Source organism: Heterodontus francisci, chromosome 3, assembly GCF_036365525.1.
Source record: "Heterodontus francisci isolate sHetFra1 chromosome 3, sHetFra1.hap1, whole genome shotgun sequence".
NCBI classification, from domain to species: domain Eukaryota; kingdom Metazoa; phylum Chordata; class Chondrichthyes; order Heterodontiformes; family Heterodontidae; genus Heterodontus; species Heterodontus francisci.
In genome coordinates, this window is record NC_090373.1 from 100528834 (window position 1) to 100553832 (window position 24999).

A 24999-nucleotide genomic window follows, 5' to 3' on the forward strand; every position below is an offset into this window, starting at 1 on the left:
AAATGAAGCAGGGGATGAGGTGGGAGGAGCAAAGGCAGGAGAACTAATGTCAGTTGGAAAAAGGTCATCAAATCCTCTTTGTGGGGGGTGGGTGGGGTGGTGTTGATGGTAGTGGTGGTAGGAAAGATCGTTTTCCCTCTACCGGGCATTTATATCATTTCAGATGGAGAGGGAACACTGAAGACCCATTCCTTCCATCAGACCCCAAATTCTGTCATAGTAAGAGGGAGGGGAGAAGTTCTGGAGAGCTCTAACACCTTTCCTAGTGCCCAGTTTTTCCTAAACCTTCAATGCTCGGGGGGTGGGGGGGGATGGATATAGTTACACCTCCGACCTTAACAATGATAGAGATGAGGGGGACCTGTATGAAACGTGATGACCTTCAGTGGTCCCAATTTCTATCTCAGCAAGGAAGGGATGCACATTGTATGTTGCAGATACCTGCAATAGTTGGGAATTATGGATGCCCTTTGAACAGTAGCAACAAGAATGGAGCTGCACTACAGAGGTTGAATTTGCTGCGTCCAGTAGTGCAGCCTTGACCTGTCTGTGGCTCTTCACTTTAATCCATCTCACTCGAACCTCTGTGTCTTTGATCTTTTACATTGTTCCAATGAAGCTCAATGCAAGCTTCAAATACAATACCTTACCTTGCTGCTGTGCATATTGTAGTCACATTACGAACTTCAGACTATAGCAACACCCTCAATTCTTTTCACAGCAGTGGCTCCTTTCTAGAACAGGTCTGTTGGTATCTGGGTGGATGGGATGTGGGTTGACATTTGAGTTAGAGACCCTTGGCGGTGCAGATCTATGTCGGTGTGTTCTTATTCACTAATGACTGGGGATTTATTGTGCTTCACTTGCATTTCACTTCTGCTGCATACACATCATTTTTCCCTCTTTTTCATTTCTTTATTTCTCATTTTTTTTAACCCAGCAGACACAACCTTTTTTTATTGTGCAGTCTTCTGTGTCGTTTCATCCCCTCCCTCCTATTTACACATTCTTTTGTCCTTTCTATAACGCCATTATCTCACAGATCTATTAGATCACCTGTTTCAATTTTGTATGTCCTTTGAGCCATTAATTCCCTCTCTGTATTCGGTGTATCTGTTGCCCCCCTCCCCTCCCCCCTTCTATTTTCCAACATTACTAAAATGTCTGTTTATTTCTTAGCCTTCAGTCTGATGAAGGTTGCACACCCTACAGATAGCCTGTTGTTTTTTCTTTACATATACTTGCGACCTGCTCTGTATTTCCAACATATTCAATTTTTCATTTTATTTTGCAATGACATCAGGTTATATGTGCTACCTTTCTCACTCAGATAACTGGCGCTATGATTGTTTCTTGTATGTCCTTTAATGAATGAATGGTAACTTTTCAGATTGTGACCTGGTTTCATGTGCCATGTGCTTAAGAATTAAATATGCACAGCACAACTTATCTGCAAAATGTATTTGTTTAGTGTCCCTGATAACACCCTGTGGGCCCTATCTTCAGATTGTCAATATTATTATTAATGACTTAATGCCAACTGGAAAATAAGAAAGACTTAAATTTATATTGGACCTTATCATGTTGTCAGGTCATCCTAAAGCTCTTCACATCTAATAAATATTTTTAGAAGTACAATCATTGTTATACAGGCTGATGTAGAAAACCATTTAGCACATCAGGTTCTGCAATCAATAAATCAGATGAAGGGCCAATTGAGTTCTGATGAAAGGTCATGGACCTGAAATGTTAATTCTGTTTTTCTCTCTACAGATGCTGCCTGACCTGCTGAGTATTTCCAGCACTTTCTGTTTTTGTTTCAAGGGCCAATTAATCTGATTTTGCTTAAGGGTTAATTGTTCGTCTGGATAATTTTCTGTTCTTTTTCAAATACTGCAATGGGAATTTTTATGTCTACTCAAACAGGCAGGTGGAACTGTTTAACATTTCATCCAAAAGACAGCATCTCCAACAATGCAATACTCCCCCATTTCTGCACTGAATCATCATTCTAAATTTTATGCCTTTTTAATGGCGTTTGAATCCACAACTGTCTGATTAGAGGCAGGAGGACTACCAATGGAACCAAGCTGACACATGATAGTTATCTTGAAGTGAAAGTAAGTGTTGTCATTTAACATCAAATTGTAATTTCCAATATGGGTTTAATTGAGCAATAAGTATTTATGGCTAGCGGGCTAAAGGCATCAACTAAGTCCATTTTGAGGAGATAAATTACCTTAATGTCAGTAATTTTTTTTCCGGCACATCACACCACTAGAGCTATATGATAAATGATGGGTGAGCTAGATTCAGTACTGCTGGTAGACTTAAAATAACAGTAAATATTCCCAATAGTAAAAGAACATAAACCTCAGTGATGTTTTGGGAATTAACAGTGATGTTTGTTTTTAAGTAACATTGCAGATTTTGCAACGCATCCGAAATGTTGTTGTAGGTATTACAGACAGAGACATTTCTGGTGTATAGATAAGTTTAATAATTCCCTATAATTTTTTTAACTTTATGTCTTTTATATTATATACCTATTTCCAATAATATGCCCTCAGCTCAGAGGAGAAACAAAAATGATGGTTAAAGGTTTTTTGAAAGGGAAAATTTCAGCAATTTTATTATGTTCCCTTTGTTACGACCAGGTGAGAAGAGTTTAAGCATTCCCTCTCAGCCTTTAACCGTAACCGAGTTTAATTTTTAGAAAACACCGTGTTTTAGCTCCCCCTTTAGTGAATCCTTGTTCACCGCTTTCCATATGTAAGGCAAAAAAATCAATTCAGACAGGTTTTCTTAGATTTTAAACAAGGAAGGTAGAAGTTTATTAATCTTAAACTCTAATCCGGTTACCGACTACGAATTTGCGACGCAACCATGCTAGCATGCATATGCAATAAACACACATGCAGATAGAGACAGAAAAAGTAGAAGGCATAAAGGGGAAATGTTTGAGGCAATATCTGGTAGTTACAGTCCTTTAAATTCAATGTGGAGTCTTTGGTTGCCGGTAAGTCTTGCAATTCGTTAGGGCCCAGTTCACGCTTCAGCTTGTTTCCATGTAGCAGCCTTTTCTCTTTTGAGGTTTATATGTCTTCCGTGGGTCCGGTGGCTTGGAGAAAGTGAGAGAGTGAGAGAGAGGCTTCCATGTTCCAGGTTCCAGTTCAAATTGCCTTCTGCCTCTTTCTCTGTGGCGCAATTCAAAAAAAAACCCAGGTTGCCCAGCAGGTTAATCATGTGACTGGCTGGTTTGACCACTTCTGTTTGTGGATTCTGCCATCTTAGCAGTCATCCTGGAATGTGAGCTTCCTCACCTTCAATGTCTGGTGGGTTAAGTGGACCAGGGAATAGTCCATTGTCTCTCCAAGCGCTGTCTGTTAGTATTCATATGTTTTTCACGCCAAGTGTCTGGTGATTTTTATAACAAGTCATTTCTTCATTCCAGCAACAGGTTAAAATCAATGTTCATTTGACAAAATTAATATGCCTCATTCTTGGCGGGTGGGGGTCTGCATGACACCTTTTTATATCGGCAGCTTTTGCTGACTGCGCATTGGCTGTTATGAGATATTCTAGTTTTTCATTTCTGTCTGTTTTCTTCATGGTTGACTGTTGTGCTCCCTTCCTGTTATTATGAATACACAAGAGCCAAGCAGTTTTACCAGCTGCGTTCAACCACATTGGATGATATTGTGCACCAGTGTCATGTCACCATTCACCCCAATGTCACTAAATTGGACAGTAACATTGACATTTTGTATTGTCTCATAAGAAGGCTAGTAAACCTCTCCAGCATTTTTAACTTATTCATTCAGGGATGTGGGCATCACTTGCAAGGCCAGCATTTATTGCCTGCCCTTTGTTCCCCTTAAGAAGGTGGTGGTGAGTTGCATTCTGGAACCACTGGAGCCTGTGTGATGCAGGTACTTTCATACTGCTGTTAGGGAGGGAGTTTCAGGATTTTGACCCAGCGACGGTGATCTTTTTCCAAGCCAGGATGGTGTGTGGCTTGGAGGGGATCTTGCAGCTGGTGGTGTTCCCATGTATCTGCTGCCCTTGTCTGTCCATATGGTAGAGCTTTAGGTTTTTGGAGGTGCTTTCAAAGGACCCTTGGCAAGTTGCTGCAGTAAACCTTGTAGATGGTATGCACTCAGCCATGGTGTGTCAGTGGTGGAGGGAGTGAACTGATCCAAGCAAGTGGAAAGTATTCCATTACACTCCTGACTTGTGCCTTGTACGTGGTGGAAAGACTTTGGGGAATCAGGAGGAGAGTCACTCACCTCTGACCTGCTGTTATAGTCATGGTATTTATGTGATTGGTCCAGTTAGGTTTCCAGAAATGGTAATGCCACTGAAGTCAAGGGTTCAACTTTGTTAAACTCTTGTTGGAGATGCTTGACATTTGTGTGGTGAGAATGCTAGTTGACACTTAAAAGCCAAAGCCTAAATGTTGTCCAGATCTTGCTGCATGTGGGCATGGATTGCTTTGCTATCTGAAGAATTGCGAGTGGAACACAGAGGTGCAATTCTCTGAACAGCTCTAGTTCTGACTTATGAGGGAGGGAAGATCATTGGTGCAGCAACTGAAGATTTTTGGGCCTAGGACACTCCCCTGAGGAACTCTTGCACTGATGTCCTGGGGCAGAGATGAGTTGGCCTCCAACAACCACAACCATCTTTCAGTATGACTCCAGAGTTTTTCCCCTGATTCCCATGGACTTCAGTTTTATTTGGGCTGCTTGGTGCTCCACTTGGTCAAATGATGTCTTAATGTCAAGGGCCGTCACTCTCACCTCACCTCCAAATTTCTATTCTTTCGTCCATGTTTAGACCAAGGCTGTAATGAGTTCTGGAGATGAGTGCTCCTGGTGGAACCCAAACTGAGCATTGGCGAGTAACTGTCGCTTGATAGCACTGTTCATTTTGCTGGTGATTGAGAATAGACTGAAGGGGCTGTAATTGACCAGATTAGATTTGTCTTGCTCTATGTAGACATGACATACCTGGGCAATGTTCTGCTTGTTAGGTAGATGCCAGTGTTATTGCTGTACTGGAACAGTTTGGCAAGAGGTGCAGCTAGTGCTTGAGCACAGTTCTTCAGCACTACAGCCAGGATGTTGTCAGGGTCAATAGCCTTTGCTGTATCCAGTGCCTTCAGCTTTTTCTTGAGATCACATGGAGTGAATTCAATTGGCTGAAGACTGGCATCTGTGATGCTGGAACCTCAGGAAGAGGCTGAGATGGATCATCCACTCAGCACCTCTGGCTGAAGAATGTTGCAAATGTTTCAGCCTTGTCTTTTGCACTGATGTGCTGGGCTCTACCATTATTGAGGATAGGGATGTTCATGGAGCCACTCCTCCCAATAGTTGTTCAATTGTCTACCATCATTCACAGCTGGATGTGGCAGGACTGCAGAGCTTTAATCTGGTCTGTTGATTGTGAAATGGCTTAGCCTTCTGCATGCTGCTTCTGCTGCTTAGTGTGCATGTAGTGCTGTGTGGTAACTTCACCAGGTTGGAACCTCTTTTTTAGATATGCCTGATGCTGCTTCTGGCATGCTCTCCTACCTGATCTCGTCACCTGGCTTGATGGTAATTGTAGAGTGAGGGCTGTGCTGGGCCATGAGGTTGTAGATTGTGATAGAATACAATTCTGCTGCTGCTGATAACCTACAGAATCTCATGGATGCCCAGTTTTGAGCTGCTAGATCGGATCATAACCTGTCCCATTAGCATGGTGGTAGTGCCACACAACATCATGTAGGATGTCCTCAGTGTGAAGTTTCCACAAGGACTATGCGGGGTCACTTGTATCAATACTGTCGTGGATAAATGCATCTGCAATAGGTAGATTGGCGAATATAAGAACATAAGAATTAAGAGCAGGAGTAGACCATTTGGCCCCTCGAGCCTGCTCCACCATTTAATACGATCAAGGCTGTTATGATTGTGGCCTTAACTCCACTTTCCTGCCGTCCCCCCATAACCCTTGACTCCCTTTAGATCAAAAATCTGTCTAACTCAGCCCTGAATATATTCAATGACCTAACACCACTACGTTCTGGGGAAGGGAATTCGAAAGATTAATGACCCTCTGAAAAAAGAAATTTCTTCTCATCTCTGTCTTAAAAGAGAGACCCCTTATTCTGAAACTGTGTCCTCTAGTTCCCTACGAGGGGAAACATCCAGTCAGCATCTACTCTGTCAGAACCTTACATGTTTCACTAGGATCACCTCTCATTCTTCTAAACTCCAACAAGTATAGGCCCAACCTGCTCAATCTTTCCTCCTAAGGCAACCCCTTCATCCCAGGAATCAGCCTAGTAAGTCTTCTTTGAACTGCTTCCAATGCCAGTATATCCCTCCTTAAGTAAGACTTAAGGAGACCAAAACTGTACGTAGTACTCTAGCTACAGTTTTACCAATGCCCGGTACAGTTCTAGCAAGACTTCCCTACTTTTATATTCCAACCCCCCTTGCAATAAATGCCAACATTCCATTTGCCTTCCTAATTACTTGCTGTACCTGCTTGCTAACTTTTTGTGATTCATGTATGAGGACACCCAGATCCCTCAATACAACAGCATTCTGCAGTCTCTCTCCGTGTAAATAATATTCTGATTTTCTATTCTTCCCGCCAAAATGGACTAAATCACATTTTCCTACATTATACTCTAGCTGCCAAATTTCTGCTCACTCACTTAACATATCTTTGCAGAAACTTTGTGTCCTCCTCACAACTTGCTTTCCAATCTATCTTTGTACTGCCAACAAATTTGGCTACAATACATTTGGTTCCTTCATCCAAGTCATTAATATAGATCATAAATAGTTGAGGCCCCAGCACTGATCCCTGTGGCACTCCACTAGTTATAATTTGCCAGCCTGAAAATGCCCTATTTATCCCCACTCTCTGTTTCTTGTTAGCCAATCCTCTGTCCATGCTAATATATTACGCCCCCCCCACCCCCCCGCCCCAGCACCATGAGCTCTTATCCTGTAGTAACCTTTTATGTGGCACCTTATTGAATGCCTTTTGGAAATCCAAATACACTACAGCTACTGGTTCCCCTTTATCCACTTTGCTTGTTACATCCTCAAAGAACTTAAATAAATTTGTCAAACGCGATTTCCCTTTCATAAAACCATGTTGACTCTGCCTGATCGCATTATGAATTTCTAAATGTCCTGCTATTTACTTAGTAATGGATTCTAGAATTTTCCCAATGACAGATGTTAGGCTAACTGGCCTATAGTTTCCTGCTTTCTGTCTCCCCCACCCCTTTCTTGAATTGAGGTGTTACATTTGCAGTTTTCCAATCTGCTGGGCGCTTTCCAGAATCTAGGGAATTTTGGAAGATTACAACCAATGCATCTACTATTTCTGCAGCTACTTCTTTTAAGACTCTAGGATGCAGGCCATCAGGTCCAGGGGACTTGTCAGCCATTAGTCCCATTAGTTTTCCGAGTACTTTTTTCTAGTGATAGTGATTGTTTTAAGTTCCTCCCTTTTGCTTCTTGACTTTCTGCTAATCGTGAAATGTGTTTTATATCTTCTACTGTGAAGAAGATACAAAATACTTGTTCAACGTTTCTGCCATTTCCTTGTTTCCCATTATTAATTCCCCAGTCTCATCCTCTAAGGGACCAACACTTACTTTAGCTACTCTCTTCCTTTTTATATATTTGTAGAAGATTTTGCTGTCTGTTTTTATATTTCTTGCTAGTTTACTCTCAAAATCTAATTTTTCCTTTTTTTCGTCATCCTCTGCTGGTTTCTAAAATTTTCCTAATCTTCTAGCTTACCATTAATCTTTGCGGCATTATACGTCTTTGCTTTTAATTTGATACCATCCTTAACTTCCTTAGTTAGCCACGGATGGTGCATCCTTCTCATAGAGTCGTTCTTTCTCAATGGAATATATCTTCCTTGAGAGTTATGAACTATCTCCTTAAATGTCTACCAGTGCTTCTCTACTGTCTTACCTTATAACTTATTTTCCCAGTCCATTTTAGCCAACTTTGTCTTCACACCTTTGTATTTGCCATAATGTAAGTTTCACACCCAAACTTCTCACCTTCAAACTGAATGTGAAATTCTATCATGTTATGATCACTCTTATTGAGAGGATCCTTTACTATGAGGTCATTTATTAATCCTGTCTCATTACACATCTAAAATAGCCTGCTCTCAGAACATATTGTTCTAAGAAACAGTCCCTAATACACTTTATGAACTCATGCTCCAGGCTACCTTTGCCAATTTGTTCAGTTGAAGCATTCAAAAGGGAATTAGACAATTATATGAAAAGGAAGAATGTGCAAGGTTATGGAGAGAAGGCAGGGGAATGGAACTAAGGGAATTGCTCTTTCGGAGACTCAGTGAAGACACAATGGGCCGAATGGCCTCCTTCTGCACTGTAACGATTCTGTGATTTGACTTGTCCAATCTATATGAAGATTAAAATCGCCCACAATTATTGCAGTACGTTTCCTACAAGCCCCCATTATTTCTTGATTTATATTCTGTCCTACAGTGCAGCTACTGTTAGGAGGGCTATAAACTACTCCCATCAGTGACTTATTTCCTTTCCTATCTCTTATCTCCGCCGAAATTGATTCTTCATCTTGATCTTCCGAGCCAATATCATTTCACGCTACTGTACTGATCTCATCCTTTATTAACAGAGTTACCCACCTCCCTTTCCATTCTTCCTAAATGCCAAATACCCTTGAATGTTTAGTTCCGAGCCTTGGTCATCTTGCAACCACATCTCTGTAATGGCTATCATATCATACCCATTTATTTCTATTTGTGCCATCAATTCATCCATCTTGTTACGAATACTGCATGCATTCAGATAAAGAGTCTTTTTACCATTTTCCCTACTCTGACCTTATTTTCTGGTGCATTCTTATGTTTGTACACTCTGTCCCTTCCTGTCACACTCTGGCTATCATTACTCATATTGCTACCCTGCAGTATTGCCTTGTCCATTTTCGTTAACTTTCTAAATTTCTCCTCACATTAACCCCCTCTCCCACTATTCAAGTAGGTTTTTCTCTTGTGTTGGTTCTCTCATCACTTGCTGCAGGCCCAGTCTGGCCGCAATGTTCAGTCAGTGATGGTACTATTGAGCTACTCTTGATGATGGGCATTGAAGTCCCCCTGCCAAATTACATTCTGTGCTTTTGTATTCAACATGGAAGAGTACTGATTCATCAGCTGAGGCAGGGCAGTGGATGGTAATCAGCAGGAGGTTTCCTTGCCCATTTTTGACCTGATGGCGTGAGGCTTCATGGGGTTTGGCATCAATGTTGAGTACTCCCAGGACCACTCCCCCCCAACTGTATACTACTGTGCCATTGACTCTGGTGGGTCTGTCCTGCTAGTGGGACAGGATATACACAAGGATGGTGATGGCTGAAAGGTACAATTCTATGCATGTGACTCTGTCAGGCTGTTGCTTGACTAGTGTCTGTTAGGGAGGAGGACTTTGAGAGTCAACTGTGCTTGGCTTTGTCATAACTGAATACGATGCCTAGCTCAAAGCTGAATGGCCTATCCAGTTTTATTTTCAGTATACTTCTTTAGCAGTTTGATACAACCAAGAAGCTTGCTCGGCCATTTCAGAGGGCAGTTAAAAGTCAACCACGTTGATGTGGGTCTGGAATCACATATAGACCAGACCAGGTAAGGATGTCAGGTTTCATTCCCTGAAGCGCAATAGTGATTATCTATGATAATCTAATAGCTTCATGATACTACCTTTTAAGCCCAGATTTATTTAATTGTTTGTTTGAAGCTGAATTCAAATTCACAAACTGCCACAGTAGGATTTAAACTCACGTGTCCAGATTTCAGGCCTCTGGATTATTAGCCCAGTAAGAAAATCACTACATCACTGTACCTGGTACACTTTGTGTGCAGGGGGGTTTGCTGAAGGGCCAACTGTGTTGGTCTTGAGGTCTAATTGTTCTTTTCTGAGTGGTCAAATTGGTCGTGAGTGGGGTGCAAAATGGATGATAGTAAATCAGCAGCCTGTTTTACAATCTGACTTATTTTTTTCCATTGGAAACTAATTTCACCTCCTTGATTTCCAAATTAGTTGTTGCTCTTTGCTTGTACTTTAATGGACTTGTTCCGGTGCCTGGAACACAAGGTATCAGCAAATAAGGCTCCAGGTGGCACAAAGCGGTTCAATATTTAGCTGCCTGACTGATTGTGTGGCATTAGCTGATAAAATCTATTTTTCCTCTCTTATTTTCAAAATATGTTAGGTTAAAACACTATACCAACAGATGGCATTTTGTTCCTTTTTGAAAGAAATTAAAAGTCACAGATGATTTTATTTTTATTTTTGTCCCCCAACATGAGTCTTTGTACTGCATAAGCAATACTTTTATTCTGGCAGCTGAACATTGAGACAGTGTTATGTGTTCCCAGGTGACCTTGGCAACAGTCTGAAAGAGTGCAGGATCCTTTTCTCAATAGGTTGTATGTTGGAGCGTAACTATTAATTATCCTCTTGGAAAAGAAATATCTGAAAATTAAAGGAATTGGAATGCAGCATGAAACACGTAAACATTGAACAGATTAGGCTACGGTTTTCTGCTTCTGCATTTCCCGGCTTGCAATTTTCCACTATTGAAGTGAATAGGTACACATTCCTGGGTTGACAAGTGTACAAGCGCAAAACACTAGACACTATATCACAAAAATCTCATTTGTGTTACTGAAAGAAAGAATTTGCATTTGTATCGCGCCTTTCACGTCCTCCAGACATCCCAAAGTGCTTTACAGCCAATGAAATGCTTTTAAAGTGTTGTAATGTAAGCATGAGGGATAGCTTTCTGACTTTGTACTAGTAGCAGGAAGACCTAACGATTAGAAAACTACATGCAGCACGGGGCCGAATTTCTATGTTATTCCCAGCAAGACTCTCAACCGACAGCACAAAGTTGGAAAATTATCCTTATGAGGTCTCTGAGAAATGAGGATGTAATGCCTCCTTCCCTGTGATAAAGGCAGTGCCTCATAAATTGCATTTATTTCATTCTCCCTGCAGTATTTTACATCTTCTGAACAGGACTTCCATCTAAGCCTCTCCTAAAATTCTGTAACTAATCACTCTAAAGTGGGTGACTACATTATACACTTTGCAGTATTTCTTTTCTATTATTTGCTACTGAATTTTTACAATCCAGTACTTCCTTTGCAAACCATATTCATAGTTTAGCATGGCCATTCCATTGGGCTAACCAGTGGCTGTCATGGATTTGGAGCAGGAAGAGAAGTTCACTGAGAGAAAAGAAAAGCACACATTCTTGTATTTTAAACGTCGGAACTGGTTATCATGGACCATGTTATCAGACGTGTCTTTGTTATCTCCGCCGTACAAGGGAGCCTGTAGATTTGCCATTTATTGGAACCTGAGTTGCAGACAAGGTCAGCCTTGCCTTTACTGTGAAAGTTACTGCAGCATTGTCTTTTATATCTTTGGATCTGTTCAGGTCACTGCTTGTGGTATTTGTTACTTTAGTCAAACTTCAGTCACTAACACATCAAGGAGGTCACGGAAGGCCATGGGAAATTTTGTTTTGTCCATGTTTTCATGGCATTTCTACCAATGGCAGATTTCTTTAAAGTGCAGGGCCTCACCGATGGCCAACGAGGCCCCTGACAACAAGCCTGTGCCATATAATAATAGGAAATGCTTTCCTTCCATCAACGTAGAGAGGGTGCTCACTGTCCCAATGGTATTGTAGTTACCTGCCAGAGGACCATGACTACCTCTGGAACCCTGGTTATTAACACCGGTGAAGAAAATACAAACACAGGCCATTTGGAAATACAGTGAGGCTCATGGCTCCATCAAACTCTGATGGTGTGCTGAGATTCTGCTGTCTGGACATTAACGGTAAGGTACTGAGCTTCAGTCCAGAGGAAGTATCAAAAAAGATCACCACCAACTGTAACATGCATAATTTTCCAATAAAGAGAAGGTAACATCTCCAGCCAGAAGGCCAGGAAGGTTGGCAGAAGAAAATAAGGAAGTAGAGAAAGAGGGAGAGGAGAAAGGAGAAGTGTGTGAAGCTGGTGTACAGCTGTTGTGTGATTGCCTTTAAGAGCGATGTCTGTTGAGATCTTAGTATGCTAATGAGCTGAGTACCAGGATGCAGTCATGTGACTATATGCCAGTCTCACTCTTAACTGTAACATTTAGTGGTAAGACCTGCAAATAGATAGCTTTGCACTGTATAATAGTTAGTTGTAAATAAACCTGTTTGAGATCTTCAGTCAACTGAACTCTATACATCTCATTTATGCTGCATCAGACAACATAAAAACTTCTCATTACACAGCTAGGAAAACAGGTATTTTCACTTAGAAGCTGCACTTGTGTGTTTGTATTAATAGTCCTGTGGTCCCAAAGAACATGCAACCGATTTATTTCCCTATTCAAGTTCTGTGTCTTTGCTTTAATTTTTAGTCTTCCACTGATTGCCCTTGGTGAGAGTGCAGGGTGTGTCTTGTTTACTTCCTGGTCTTATACATTTTCGCAGTGTCACCTCTGAACATGTGTGGTGCTAGTCTGTATCTCCTCAATGGGGACTTCATGGTTCAGCTGGTTATTGGTTCAGTCTCGATGGTTGTGGGTTGCTCCTACTTTAAAAACAAAAAAGTGCTATGAGTATGAGGTGCACCCCAATGCCTACCCTAGGTACCACCTTATATAAAGGGCTGACTCCACATTAAAATGAATGGGTGCAAAGTGGAGTGTGCAATATCCCTATAGGCCAAAGCAGAAAATCTCCTTTTTCATGATTAACAGCGATAGTGATGTGACTTTTAGCAAAGAAGATAGTAACTGTCTAAAAGAGAAGCTGTTTGAATCTATTGCGTTACTGTAAGGATACAGTCCTATAAAGAATACATTCCCTAAGATGTATATTTTGGTGCTGAAATGATGCTGCATATGAAATGTACTATCACCCTGATTTTCATTGTTTTGACTTACTTAAGACTTGCTCAGTATGGGCTGCTTGTGTGATTTATTCCTGCTTGTTGGGGACACTGTCCTTATGCTGTGTATGGGCCAAATATCACTTGGTTGCTTGCAATGCTATGGAACTGTAAAATATGCACTTTAGTCAGTTTATCTAAGTAAGCCCTGATCTACTGCTTTAAGTAGAGTGAAGCCGCTCTGTTGTGCAACTTTACCTGTTGCCTTGTTTTAATAAATACCTGAAGCTGGAGATTTCTGTTGAGGCAGTTCTGAGTTGGGACAAACGTCTTTCTGCCCCAACCCTATCTGAAATGCCAAGATCATGGACAAGTTGTGGGCAGGGGGCTGCACCATTTTATTGTAATTGGGGCAACTGCAACAGCAGAGGGATGGATTTTGCTGCCCCACATATCAAGATAAAGGATCTCTTTTTAAAGAAATAGTTACCTCAATCTTTAGATGACATTCACTTTTCTTTCTAAATTATGTAAGCAAAAAAAAATTGTTTTGATGGAACTCTACTTCATTATTTCTTTCGCCTTTCATTATCTTCCGTACTCAATAGCAATCCTGGAAGTATCCACAGATATGTTGTTTATTTATCCGAGCTAAATATTTAGTGGAAAATATTACTCCTCTGAACTCTTTCAGAACAGGGAGTAAAACAACAACATCACATGCCAAACAATGTTCACTGTTTCATTAACCTGTAGGTTACATTTAGATAAAGTCTTTTTCCTGGGGGCAATGTTGCACTTGAGGTTTTAGCTGTCTTCTTGGGGAAAATAACATCTCTACCAAGAAAAGCTTTGATTGTTGTTATGCTGATCTTAGAGGGTAATTAATGTTGCTGACATCTGACAATTGAGTTTCATACAGGCTGTGATGACTCCAGTGTAAACTGGCTGTGTTCACTAAATATTGCTGTCAGGGGGACTTGAATTTTACCAGGGCTTCCCAGCTACCAGAATTCAATGAATCGAATAAACTTATATTGGGGTTTCCACTGTCTGCATGAGATCCAGGCAAGAAGAGCCACTGGCACTAACAGCTATCTAAAGTCGGCATAAAAGCAGCTCAAGGGTAATAGGTGAATGCTAGCGCGTGCAGTTGGCTCAACAACAACAACTTGCATTTTTAATCACACTTTTTAACATAGAAAAATACTCCAGTGCTAAGCAGAGTTAGTGATGGGGACCTAATGCCTTTGTTATTCTCAATGTTTAGCTGGAGGAAGTTATTGCGTATCCAAGGCTGGATATTGGACAACCAAACATTCTGGAAGCACAGAGGCAGTGAAAAATTTGAGAGAGGTTAAAGGAGATAGAACTGGGTGTCATCAATGTACATGTGTAAACTGATCACTCATCTGTCATGGGGCAGTGTATAGATGAGGAAGAGGCTAGGGCCAAGGAAACCTCATCAGTACCAAACAGGACCACAGACTGGCTAACCAGTGGAACTGGAAAGCAGAAAGGACCATGAATAGCCTAATGCCAATTTTGTAGTCCCAATAACCACTTCAGTCTGACGATAACCTGGAGCCAATGGAGTGGCGAAGAGTAGTGCTTGAGTATGGGCTATGGACACAGCAGGGAAACACAGAATGGGGTTGTGAGGGAGGGCCTTGGAGTCTAAGTAGTCATAGCAGTTGGATGAAAGACCATACGGGGGATCTGGAGAGGCTGTCCTAAATAGGAACCCTGCTACTCACAGTAAAGTGCATGCAGTGGAAACAGCAACAGACTCAAAGAATGAAAGCGGCACATAAAAGGAAGAAATAATAAATAAATAAAGAAATAATAAATAAATAAATCTGAGAAAATGTAACATTTTAAACCATAAATTAACTGGGAGAGACAAATCAGAAGCAAAGAAAATCAACATGGCATTTGACCTGACAAAAAGATGTCTGCTTCCAGGCGCCACTCAGTGGCCTGAGCCTGCAATTGTGTGCAGGTTCAAAGCAGTTTTTTTACCATGCTCTCACGTTAGTGTGAGAAATAACGTCGTGACCCTAACCGTTATATGACAGAACATGTGACAACTCGTAATATTGAAAGCGCCACTAACAAGTGTAACAAAACTTGTAGGTAATAGGACTTCCCATTCAACAGGTTTTCACTGGAACATGTGCCTAAATACTAAATTTAATAGATTGTCAATCTCTCATAGCACTGGGCATGGAGGAATCAAGCCTGAGTGGGATGTTTAGGTCAAACAGAGTTAGACAGAGGGAGATAATTGCTTCCAGCAAGGAAGAGAAGAGGAAACAAATGAGAGGAGGGAAGAGAAGAAGACAGAGGAGGGAAGGGCTGAGGAGGGGAGGAGAAGGTGGGGAGGGGAAATGGGGCAAGGAAAGGAAGGGGAGGGACAGGGCGAGGGAGAGAAGGGAATGGGAGAGAAGACTGGAATGAGGGAGGAGCAATGGACAGGAGGAGGTGAGGTTGAGAAGGGGCTCAGGCACAGGGCAAGTTCTCGTGCAATGCAAAAAGATGAATGGCCAGTTAATTTTTTTGTTGTGTGTTTCATTCTTGTGGGTTTTATTGGCATCATGTGAACTACTTGTTTGGATTACTGTCTGTAACTCACTCTGTTAAGCACAGATGGCTACTTTTGTTGCTTAATGAAAATGAACACATTAGGGCAGATGAGTACTTTAGATGGGTCAGTTTTTGTCCAGTGTGTGCAGGAGGGTTTTCTGACATAGTATGTAGACAGGCCAACCAGGGGCGATGCCACATTGGATTTGGTACTGGGTAATGAACCCGGCCAGGTGTTAGATTTAGATGTAGGTGAGCACTTTGGTGATAGTGATCACAATTCGGTTAGGTTTACCTTAGCGATGGGCAGGGACAGGTATATACCGCAGGGCAAGAATTATAGCTGGGGGAAAGGAAATTATGATGCGATTAGGCAAGATTTAGGATGCGTAGGATGGGGAAGGAAACTGCAGGGGATGGGCACAATCGAAATGTGGAGCTTGTTCAAGGAGCAGCTACTGCGTGTCCTTGATAAGTATGTACCTGTCAGGCAGGGAGGAAGTTGTCGAGCGAGGGAGCCGTGGTTTACTAAAGAAGTTGAAGCGCTTGTCAAGAGGAAGAAGAAGGCTTATGTTAGGATGAGACGTGAAGGCTCAGTTAGGGCGCTTGAGAGTTACAAGCTAGCCAGGAAGGATCTAAAGGGAGAGCTAAGAAGAGCAAGGAGAGGACACGAGAAGTCATTGGCGGATAGGATCAGGGAAAACCCTAAGGCTTTCTATAGGTATATCAGGAATAAAAGAATGACTAGAGTTAGATTAGGGCCAATCAAGGATAGTAGTGGGAAGTTTTGTGTGGAATCAGAGGAGATAGGGGAAGCGTTAAATGAATATTTTTCGTCAGTATTTACAGTAGAGAAAGAAAATGTTGTCGAGGAGAATACTGAGATACAGACTACTAGGCTAGATGGGATTGAGGTTCACAAGGAGGAGGTGTTAGCAATTTTGGAAAGTGTGAAAATAGATAAGTCCCCTGGGTCAGATGGGATTTATCCTAGGATTCTCTGGGAAGCTAGGGAGGAGATTGCAGAGCCTTTGTCCTTGATCTTTATGTCGTCATTGTCGACAGGAATAGTGCCGGAAGACTGGAGGATAGCAAATGTTGTCCCCTTGTTCAAGAAGGGGAGTAGAGACAGACTTGTAATTATAGACCTGTGAGCCTTACTTCGGTTGTGGATAAAATGTTGGAAAAGGTTATAAGAGACAGGATTTATAATCATCTTGAAAAGAATAAGTTCATTAGCGATCGTCAGCACGGTTTTGTGAAGGGTAGGTCGTGCCTCACAAACCTTATTGAATTTTTTGAGAAGGTGACCAAACAGGTGGATGAGGGTAAAGCAGTGGATGTGGTGTATATGGATTTCAGTAAGGCATTTGATAAGGTTCCCCACGGTAGGCTATTGCAGAAAATACGGAAGTATGGGGTTGAAGGTGATTTAGAGCTTTGGATCAGAAATTGGCTAGCTGAAAGAAGACAGAGGGTGGTGGTTGATGGCAAATGTTCATCCTGGAGTTTAGTTACTAGTGGTGTACCGCAAGGATCTGTTTTGGGGCCACTGCTGTTTGTCATTTTTATAAATGACCTGGAAGAGGGTGTAGAAGGGTGGGTTAGTAAATCTGCAGATGACACTAAGGTCGGTGGAGTTGTGGATAGTGCCGAAGGATGTTGTAGGGTACAGAGGGACATAGATAGGCTGCAGAGCTGGGCTGAGAGATGGCAAATGGAGTTTAATGCGGAAAAGTGTGAGGTGATTCACTTTGGAAGGAGTAACAGGAATGCAGAGTACTGGTCTAATGGGATGATTCTTGGTCGTGTAGATGAACAGAGAGATCTTGGTGTTCAGGTACATAAATCCCTGAAAGTTGCTACCCAGGTTAATAGGGCTGTTAAGAAGGCATATAGTGTGTTAGCTTTTATTAGTAGGGGGATCGAGTTTCGGAGCCACGAGGTCATGCTGCAGCTGTACAAAACTCTGGTGAGACCGCACCTGGAGTATTGCGTGCAGTTCTGGTCACCGCATTATAGGAAGGATGTGGAAGCTTTGGAAAGGGTGCAGAGGAGATTTACGAGGATGTTGCCTGGTATGGAGGGAAGGTCTTATGAGGAAAGGCTGAGGGACTTGAGGTTGTTTTCGTTGGAGAGAAGGAGGAGGAGAGGTGACTTAATAGAGACATATAAGATAATCAGAGGGTTAGATAGGGTGGATAGTGAGAGTCTTTTTCCTCGGATGGTGATGGCAAACACGAGGGGACATAGCTTTAAGTTGAGGGGTGATAGATATAGGACAGATGTTAGAGGTAGTTTCTTTACTCAGAGAGTAGTAGGGGCGTGGAACGCCCTGCCTGCAACAGTAGTAGACTCGCCAACTTTAAGGGCATTTAAGTGGTCATTGGATAGACATATGGATGAAAATGGAATAGTGTAGGTCAGATGGTTTCACAGGTCGGCGCAACATCGAGGGCCGAAGGGCCTGTACTGAGCTGTAATGTTCTAAAAAAAAAATGATGATTTTGTGTTATCGTATAAAACAGGTGAGAGTGAATCAGCTGTCATTTGAAATCTGGAAATTAAAATTGAGAGAGATGTGAAACGGACTGGAGATTCGCCATCAACCATTTTATACTAACAAAGTCAAAATCTACCCCACTGCGTTGGTTGTAGCAGCTAATGGAGACTGATAGGTTATCTTTGCACAATGCACTAGCTGATGTGGCACTGTGCCATTCAGACCAGGAGGGCATAGGTTCTTTTCTGCTCCATAATGAATTAGCTGTGAGATGATGCGAACTGGCCTCGGTGTCCTTAGATTAGGCAGGGGAAAATCAGTAAGGATTAACAATCTAGTAGTAGAAAGTACACTTCTGAACGTCAGGTGAAGAAAGGATCAGCTTGACTGTTGTGTTTCTGGTATCCCACCAGTACTCACTCTTTAGGCTCATACTGGAAAAATGGAATTTGGGTGAGGTTCTCAAGGACTACTGCAGCTTATGGAACCATCCCTCACTATAAGTTACAGGAGTATGTTTTCTTCTGAAACCATGCTGGCATTATGCCAGTAGACAAATAAAGAAGCTATGTACAGGTATATTGCAAAGAAATTCCAAATGAGAAGCAATGTCTTATGATGTATTGCCTGTTGATTGAGTCATAGCAATGCTGGCCACTAGGAACATTAAGCATTTCTGTTGCTCGTGGTTGCTATGGTACGGGGAAGGAAGGATTAAATATTAACAGTTCCAAGGATTGTAATTGATTGCAAGGTGTTCAGTTCAACTGCCTAAGGCTTGTCATGTTAAAACTTATTTTTTTTTAAAAAACAAAAGATCCCCACTCTTCAGCTGCCCCCGAAACCGTACACTGCTCAAATCCCTCCTTAAGTTGTTTACTTGCATGCAGACTGTTCGGTCCCTGAAGAGTCCATCATTTTACTTTAATTATTTCTTTTTATTGTATTTTGCACATTTCCCTTTCTATTATTTCTTCTGTTGTTCTGCTTCTCCGCCTGTTCCAGTGGTCACAAGTCAATTGCAATAAATTCAAGTTGGCATAAGACTGGGCTTTACTTTAGTATAAGAGGACAATATCATACTAATGCTTGTAGTATATGTCTTCTACTATGAAATATCACCCGGAGCTAATGGCTTCAGCATGAATCCAACAAAACAATGTAATAACACACTATTTACCTCAGTTTACAGTACTGTCATGTTTAATGCAGTTATGGTGTGGTGTTGCAAAGACAGATTGGAGATCTGTCATTCATCAACAGTTGTGACAGTTGTTCACAAAAAATGCATGATACAAATTTAAAATGAAAACAGAATGCTGATGTCAGTATTTGAAAAGAGAAACGTCATTTTTACTTTACTTCATTTAATAATAACTTCATGTGCACAGGCAAGACCTGAATGTGTTAACTTTTTTAGATCCAGTGCAACAATCTTCCTTGCAAGAAAGGTCATAAAATGAAAGATCAAACTCTGGAGTTTCCGATAAGATTCAGTAACTGCTAACTGTATCATAAAGCTACTTATTAATTAATGATCTCATTGTTAAGGATCCTCTAGGGAAGAGTGATCATAGCATGCATGAATTTCAAATTCAGTTTGAGGGTGAGAAACTGGAGTCTCACACTAGCATTCTGGAGTTAAACAAAGGTAATTACATAGGCATGAGGACAGATTTGGCCCTAGTGGACTGGGCAGGAAGACTAAAAGGTAGGACAGTTGATGAGCAGTGGCAGATGTTTAAGGAGATATTCAATTCCTCCCAACTAAAATATATTCCAGAGAGGAAGAAAGATTCTAAGAGGGGGAAAAAACATCCATGACTAAGCAAGGAAGTTAAGGATAACATAAAGACTAAAGACAAAAACTAAGGCATACCATATTGCAAAGGCCAGTGGCAGGCTGGAAGATTGGGAAACTTTTAAAGATCAACAAAGGGTTACTAAAAAGAATAAGAGTAAAGATAAATTATGAAAGAAAACTAGCGCAAAATATAAAAATGGATAGCAAAAGCTTCTATAAGTATATAAAAGGGAAGAGAGTAGCTAAGGTGAATGTTGGTCCCTTGGAGGATGTGACTGGGGAGTTAATAGTGGGGAACACAGAAATGACAGAGACACTAAATCAGTATTTTGCCTCAGTTTTCCCGGTGGAGGACACTAGTACCATCCCAATAATAACAGGTAATGCAGAGGTTTTAGAAAGGGAGGAACTTAGAATAATTATCATTACTAGGGAAAAAGTACTGAGCAAACTATTGGGATTGAAGGCAGACAAGTCCCCAGGGCCTGATGGCCTACATCCTAGGATCTTAAAGGAAGTGGCAGCAGAGATAGTGGATCCATTGGTTATAATATTCCAAAATTCCCTGGATGTGGGAAATGTTCCAGTGGATTGGAAAAATGCTCATATAATGCCCTTATTCAAAAAGGAGGAAGGCAGAAAGTAGGAAACTATAGACCGTGAGTCTGTGGAATTCACTACCCCAGAGGACGGTGGATGCTGGGACATTGAGTAAATTTAAGGAGGAGATAGACAGATTTTTAATTAGTAATGGGTTGAAGCGTTATGGAGAACGGGCAGCAAAGTGGAGTTGAGGCCAAGATGAGATCAGCCATGATCGTATTGAATGGCGGAGCAGGCTCGAGGGGCTGAATTGCCTACTCCAGCTCCTAATTCTTACGTTTTTATTTCTACACACTAGTAACAGATTTATCAAACCTTTGATAAAATTAGCTTCATCCAGTTTCAGCTAAGCTTCTGTAAAGATAAGTTCTATGAACAAAGGTTATTCTATTTTAGGTAATGTTGTAACATGAAGCAGCTCTTTTTAAAGACCTGTGTTCTTTGCTTTACAGTCGAAGATATGGGCAGTATAGTATGAACCAAGTGCATTCCAGAGACACTATGGAGAAGCCTCAGTATGAACGGTCATATTCCCAGGATTCTCTGGATGAACTCTCCATGGATGACTACTGGAGTGAAGTGGAACACATCCAGACGACCCAGGAAAATGGCCAGGAAGAGCAAGAAGAGGTGGCCATGAAAGTGCCCGATGGTATGTGAAATCTATTTAGATAATTCCTATAATGTAACTCAACTGAATCAAAACTACTATATCATTTTTAAGCTAGTTTAATAATTTCAGACAAGACTTCCTTCATTCCCACAGGATGATGCTGAAAATAACACGATACGGTAAAAATAGCTTTATTACTGTAATAACTATAAAATTAAAATGTATATTTAAAATTCTAACAACAAATTAAAGAACACTTGGCTATGAAATTCTGAGAGGGCCCACTTCACGAGTGTAAGCACAGCAGAACAGGGATAGGATTATTTGCATATCTAGAGCATGATTTTGTTTTTAATTCATTTCATGGGATGTGGGTATCACTGGCAAGACCAGCATTTGTTACCCATCCCTAATTGCCCTTGAGAAGGTGATGGTGAGTTGCCTTCTTGAACCGCTGCAGTCCATCTGGTGCGGGTACACTTACAGTGCTGTTAGGGAGGGAGTTCCAGGATTTGGATGCAGCAACAATGAAGGAACAGCAATATATTTCCGAGTCAGGATGGTGTATGACTTGGAGGGGAACTTGCAGGTGTGGTGTTCCCACGTGTCTCCTTCTAGGTGGAAGAAGTCACAGGTTTGGAAGGTGCTGCTGAAGAAGGCATGGTGAGTTGCTGCAGTGCACCTTGTATATGTTACACACTGTTGCTACTGTGTGTTGGTGGTGGAGGGAGGGAATGTTTAAGGTGATGGGTGGGGTACTGATCAAGCGCTCCGCTTTGTCTTGGATGGTGAGCTTCCTGAGTGTTATTGGAGCTGCACTCATCCAGGCAAGTGGAGAGTATTGTATCATACTCCTGACTTGTGCCTTGTAGATGGTGGACGGGCTTTCGGGTGTCAGAAGGTGGGTTACTCGCCACAGAATTCCCAGCCTCTTACCTGCTCTTGTAGCCACAGTATTTATGTGGCTGGTCCAGTTCAGTTTCTGGTCAATGGTAACCCCCAAGATGTTGATGGCAGTGGTAGTGACATTGAAAGTCAAGGGGAGATGGTTAGATTCTCTCTTGTTTGAGATCGTCATTGCCTGGCACTTGTGTGGCGTGAATGTTACTTGCCACTCAACATTCCAAGCCTGAATGTTGTCCAAGTCTCAATGCATTTGGACACAATTGCTTCAGTATCTGAGGAGTTATGAAAGGGGGATCAGCGAACATCCCCACATCTGTCCTTTTGATTGGAGGGAAGGTCATTTATGAAGCAGCTGAAGATGGTTGGGCCTAGGACACTACCCTGAGGAACTCCTGCAGTGATATCCTGGAGCTGAGATGAATTGTCTGCAACAACCACAACCATCTTTCTTTGTGCTAGGTATGACTCCAACCAGTAGAGAGTTTCCCCACGATTTCCATTGACTTCAAATTGGCAAGGGCTCCTTGATGCCACAGTCAGTCAAATGCTGCCTTGATGTCAAGGGCAGTAACTCTAACCTCACCTCTCGAGTTCAGCTCTTTTGTCCCAGTTTGGACCAAGGCTGAAATGAGTTTGGGAGATGATGGCCCTGGTGGAACCCAAGTGGCCCTGGTGGAATCTAAACTGAGTATAAATGAGCAGGTTGTTGCCGTTTAAGTGACGTTTGATAGCACTGTTGACGACATCTTCCATCAGGGATGTTCGCTGATGATTGCACAATGTTCAGCACCATTCGTGACTCCTCAGATGCTGAAGCAGTCCGTGTAGAAATGCAGCAAACTTGGACAATATCCAGGCTTGGGCTGAGAAGTGGCAAGTAACATTCGCGCCACACAAGTGCCAGGCAATGACCATCTCCAACAAGAGAGAATCTAACCATCTCCCCTTGACATTCAACGGCGTTACCATCGCTGAATCCCCCACTATCAACATCCTAGGGTCTACCATTGACCAGAAACTGAACTGGAGTAGCCATATAAATACCGTAGCAGGTCAGAGGCTAGGAATCCTGAGGCGAGTAACTCACCTCCTGATTCCCGAAAGCCTGTCCACCATCTACAAGGCACAAGTCAGGAGTGTGATGGAATACTCTCCACTTGCCTGGATGGGTGCAGCTCCAACAACACTCAAGAAGCTCGACACCATCCAGGACAAAGCAGCCCGCTTGATTAATGCCCCATCTACAAACATTCACTCCCTCCACCACCGACGCACAGTGGCAGAAGTGTGTACCATCTACAAGATGCACTGCAGCAATGCACCAAGGCTCCTGAGACAGCACCTTCCAAACCCATGACCTCTACCAACAAGAAGGACAAGGGCAATAAATACATGGGAACACCACCACCTGCAAGTTCCCCTCCAAGTCACACACCATCCTGATTTAGAACTATATCGCCATTCCTTCACTGTCGCTGGGTCAAAATCCTGGAACTCCCTTCCTAACGGCACTGTGGGTGTACCTACTCCACATGGACTGCAGTGGTTCAAGAAGCCAGCTCACCACCACCTTCTCGAGGGCAATTACGGATGGGCAATAAATGCTGGCCTGGCCAGTGATGCCCATATCCCATGAATGAATAAAAAAAACTTTGCTGCTGATCAAACATAGACTGATGGGGTGGTAATTGGCCAGATTGGATTTGTTCTGCTTTTAGTTGTCAGGATATACCTGGGCAATTTTCCACCTTGTTGGGTAGATGCCAGTGTTGTCGCTGTACTGGAACAGCTTGGCTAGGGGCACGGCTAGTTCTGGAGCACATGTCTTCAGTACTACTGCTGGGAATTTGTCAGAGGCCCAGAGCCTTTGCTGTATCCAGTACCTTCAGCCCTTTTTTGATATCACATAGAATGAATCCAGTTGGCTGAAGACTGACATCTGTGATGCTGGGGACCTCGGGAGGAGACCAAGATAGATAATCTACTTAGGATTTCTGACTGAAGATGGTTGCAGATGTTTCAGCCTTGTCTTTTGCACTGATGTACTGGGCTCCAACATCATTGAGGATGGGGATATTTGTGGAGCCATCTTAACCTGTTAGTTGTTTCGTTATCCTCCACCGTTCGCGACTGGATGTGGCAGGATTGCAGAACTTTGATCTGATCCGTTGGTTGTGGGAACGCTGAGTCCTGTGTTTTGTATGCTGCTTCCATTGTTTGGCATACAAGTAGTCCTGTGTTGTAGCTTCACCAGCTGACACCTCACTTTGAGGTATGCCTGGTGCTGCTCATTGCATGCTTTCCTGCACTCTTCATTGAACCAGGGTTGATCCCTTGGCTCTATGGTAATGGTAGAGTGGGGGGATATGCCAGGTCATGATGGTACAGATTGTGGTTGAGTACAATTCTGCTGCTGTTGATGGTCCACAGCGCCTCATGGATGCCCAGTTTTGAACTGCCAGATCTGTTCTGAATCTATCCCATTTAGCACGGTGGTAGTGCCACACAACATATGAAGTGTATCCTCAGTGTGAAGCTGGAGCTTTGTTTTCACAAGTATTGTGTGGAGGTCACTCCTACCAATACTGTCTTGGACAGATTCATCTGCACTGGTAGATTGGTGAGAACAAGGTTTAGTAGGTTTTTTCCTCTTGTTGGTTCCCTCACCACCTGCTGTAGACCCAGTCTAGCAGTTATGTCCTTCAGGACTGGGTCAGCTCTGTCAGCAGTGGTGCTACAGAGCCACTCTTGGTGGACATTGAAGTCCCCCACCCAGAGTACATTCTACGCTCTTGCCACCGTCAGTGCATCCAATTGGTGCTCAACATGGAGGAGCACTGATTCACGAACTGAGGGAGGGTGTTAGGTGGTAATCAGGAGGTTTCCTTGCCCGTGTTTGACCTGATGCCATGAGACTTCATGGGTTAGAGTCATAGTCATAGAGTCATACAGCACAGAAACAGGCCCTTCGGCCCATCGTGTCTATGCCGGCCATCATGCAGTGAT

General features: G+C 42.4%; 1 protein-coding gene across 2 annotated transcripts in view; it reads left to right on the forward strand.

Moving 5' to 3' along the window:
• The window catches only part of arhgap18 (Rho GTPase activating protein 18), a 114831-nt gene that overhangs the window by 15456 nt on the left and 74376 nt on the right, over positions 1-24999 (forward strand). Inside the window, exons 1-2 of one of the 2 annotated variants that reach the window (XM_068025148.1) lie at positions 1952-2120; positions 20927-21126. In XM_068025148.1, coding sequence (XP_067881249.1) covers positions 20949-21126 — 178 coding nt within the window. In that variant the 5' untranslated portion in view covers positions 1952-2120; positions 20927-20948. Of the gene's footprint in view, positions 1-1951; positions 2121-20926; positions 21127-24999 lie in introns of those variants that run through there. The other variant, XM_068025145.1, reaches the window with a different exon arrangement.